We start from the raw sequence: 3,191 nt of genomic DNA, 5'->3' as shown, positions 1-3,191 counted from the left end.
TGCACCAGTGCGACCTAGAAAAAATTTTGGTCGCACTCTGGAGCCCTGAAATACTGATAAAAATCATTGATTATCGCTCATGTATGAATGTAAACAATCCCTCTAGACTAAAATTAAGGCCTGTTCACCTGTAGACGAGGACGGGGGGGTGAGCACTGCCACCAACGGCTGAGACCTGGGCGGGGAAGAAGTCAGGGAGACAGTCTGAGGGGTCGGTCCTGAACTCTGAAGAGGTTTCGAGGAGGAAGAAGAAGAACCTTGTTGCCTCCAGTTGGACCCCACCCGGCCAGTGAGGTAGGCCGCCAGCCGGTTGGCCGGATGAAGCGCCCCCATCTTCCCCAACTGGATCTTGGCCAGAGGATAGAGCTTCCCATTGACCTGTAGGACGGTTCACATATCAGATCAATAAAAGTCATCAATCGAAACAGTTACCTGAACAGCCACTGGGGGCTCTGTTAACAACGGTTTAATGAAGCTGTGAGTGAAGTCCTGAAATGTCAGAATCATTATCATGGTCGGGGTTAGCCCTGTTTCAGGAAATACTGACAGGAAGTTACCTGGACCGTATGGTCTGTTCCTCCCGGCTGTTTCCTATTGGCTGAGAGGAAGCCGGCGGGTGACACTCCTGTCAGGAATGGCAGGGCCATACTCGCCATCTTCTTCTTCTCCTCTGATCTCATTTTCAATTCCTCTCTGCCAGTATTTCTCCCATCATGCACCTGGTGAACAGTTGATCCCGCCTCCTCCTCAATGTCACCTTCCTCCACCTCTCGCTGCCAATCTTCAGGAGGCGCCGCCTCTTCCTCCTCCACCTCCCGCTGCCAATCCTCAACAGGCTCTTCCTCCTCCACCGCCTGCTGCCAATCTTCAACAGGCTCCGTCCCCCTGACCTCCTGTTTCATAAGCATGTAAACAGTGACATAAGGTGGATGTGGAGTTTATATAAGAGACAGATATCAGACTGGGAACAGTGGGACCTGTGGTGTGTAGAATGAAACCAGTGGTTGTACCTGTTGTTGTTGTTTTCTCTCTCTCTGTTTTGCTCGCTGTGTTGGTTTCATTTGGGCTGCTGGTTTTTCCCGCTCCAGTTTGGGTCTGGAGATGTGGATTTTATACTGGATGCAGCGGTTGGGGCCACTCTCCTCCACGGTCTGACCCATCGGACTGATGAGGTACTTCTTGATCCAGAACGGCTGGTCCAGGCGGTCCCAGGCCATCCTTTCACACAGCTCCTTCAGAACAAGGCTCTGGTCAGCCTCGCACGCCCACTGACACTCCGCCATGATGATCAGACGCTTCGACGGCTTTGGTGGCGGCTCTGCTGGAGGACTCGGGGGCCGGTTGGAGGAAGCCGACTGAACTGGTTCACTTACTAAAGAAAAACCCAAAACCTCAACCATCACCAATAACACAGTCCTCTCACATTTGCCCTGGTCCTGCTCAGGTGAGTTTCAAGTTGAATTATCAGTCTGTCACCTGTTTATATACCGTAATATATATAATAAACGGCTCATACATATTATATGTTTATATACTGTAATAAGTTTGGTTCTCTGTGAACTGACCAGTGCTAAATTAACCTGACTGAACCTTTCACAATAAGAGCTGCTCTGCAGGACCTGATGGAGCTGACATCAGGTAACCTACCTGTTGGAAGGCCGGAGGGTCTGCTCTTTGTCTCCTTCAGTTTCAGGTTTCTCTGTTTTAGAAGTTTCAGCTGAGCGTCTTTAGACTTCACATCTGTGGGCGGCTCCTGGAGGAAAAACATCACACTGATTTATAGATAAGCATTTTGTTACCGATCCCATCTTCAAGAACATTATTGACATCTGATTTGTCCTCTCTGACAGGGAACCAGCTCCGTAACAGTTCAAGCACCTAGTTTTCAACCGTTCTGACCTTTTCATCAGAGGATTGTTGCAACGCAGACCTTTTCTCTTGTAACATAGAAAGTCTCTTACCGCTGCACCGCTGCATATGTTAACTGTACTAGCTGCTATTAGCTAGTTAGCGGTCCTATTAGCTGTCTGTACCCGGACTGGGAGCTGGAAGGACAGAGGGAGTTTAAACTAGTGTGGGAATAAATGAACTAAAGGTTTCCTTGCTGGTTGCTCTGACACATTCACAATCATTACTGCTGTTTCTGTTAGCATTTAACAGATTAACAGCTCCTGCAGGCGTCAGACAACTCCTGTGAGTATCAGACAGCTCCAGGTTTCTACGGGAGCCAAACTATGCCACAGAGTCTCCTCTCTCCAAACCAGAGACCGCTGATTAAAACCATAAGACACACTGAATAAGGCAGTTCCACCTTAAAATACTCACTGCTTCTCCCACCGTGTTGGGACAGACAAAGGAGTCCAGGGAGGGGCTGCGGGCGAGTGCTGCTGAAGCGTATAGCTCAGCTGATTCTCTGGATACGTTAAGATCAGAACGCCGAATTGGACGTAAAGCGTCCTTCATCCGTTGCAATCTGACCGTTAAAGAGCAACAGATCTAACAGTGATTGTACACGGAATGTATGACAGCTTCTTGGCAGGACAACCACAAGCTGACACAGGCAGAACACGGGTGACTTATGACGCCTTGCAGGAGACTGGTGAACCAGCGTTACCTCATCAAACTCCCCCTGCATCAGACATCGAATATACTTTAATATCCAGGGTTTGGGAACGTACCCTTATAAATAACAATGACAGTTCACTTTATGGTTCCTCCTGGTTCTCTGGTTCCCCTCCTGAACCTCTGTTCCCTGTTCCTCCTGGAATCCTCTGGTTTCCTCACTGATTTCCTGGTTCCATCTGGTAAGCGACTTAAACTATAACACACCAACCTATAAATAGTTTTACGATCAATCAGCATGGAGAAGTGATTCTCTTTTGGTCTCTAACCTCGCACGTGTCCTTTCATTTTGCTTAATCCATTTCTGCGTTTGTCGGCTTAAGGTTATTGCCGTACTATGTTGTCCATGTCAGTAATCACGCTTTCTGACCTTTATAACATGCATCAAACCGTAACCTACTACCTTGAAATATACTACACCAAGTCTAATGTAAGATGGTGAACGCAGTGTCTTACCTGCATAAAAGGTACAGTCCTTGTTAGTTTTCCTCGGTCTCTAGTTACCCCTAGTTCCTGGGTTCCTCCAATGCTTCTTGCATTGGCTCCTGTAAATTAGGCAATAGAATAAC

At 47.9% G+C, this 3,191-nt stretch overlaps 1 protein-coding gene across 1 annotated transcript; it reads right to left on the bottom strand.

Annotated features, from left to right (window-relative positions):
- Nucleotides 1–81: 81 nt before the first annotated feature.
- Nucleotides 82–1,768, bottom strand: LOC118336834. The gene is made up of 4 exons (XM_035673582.1): nucleotides 1,648–1,768; nucleotides 1,011–1,372; nucleotides 558–893; nucleotides 82–378 (listed from the first exon to the last, which is right to left on the bottom strand). The coding sequence occupies exons 1-4, from the start codon at nucleotides 1,766–1,768 to the stop codon at nucleotides 103–105; spliced, it is 1,095 nt and encodes a 364-aa protein (XP_035529475.1). The 3' UTR covers nucleotides 82–102.
- Nucleotides 1,769–3,191: the final 1,423 nt, after the last annotated feature.

The sequence above is a fragment of the Morone saxatilis genome, unplaced genomic scaffold, assembly GCF_004916995.1.
Source record: "Morone saxatilis isolate NCDOM2014 unplaced genomic scaffold, NCSU_SB_2.0 Contig3, whole genome shotgun sequence".
Classification (NCBI taxonomy): Eukaryota; Metazoa; Chordata; class Actinopteri; family Moronidae; genus Morone; species Morone saxatilis.
This window is presented reverse-complemented; position numbering and strand designations above follow the sequence as displayed.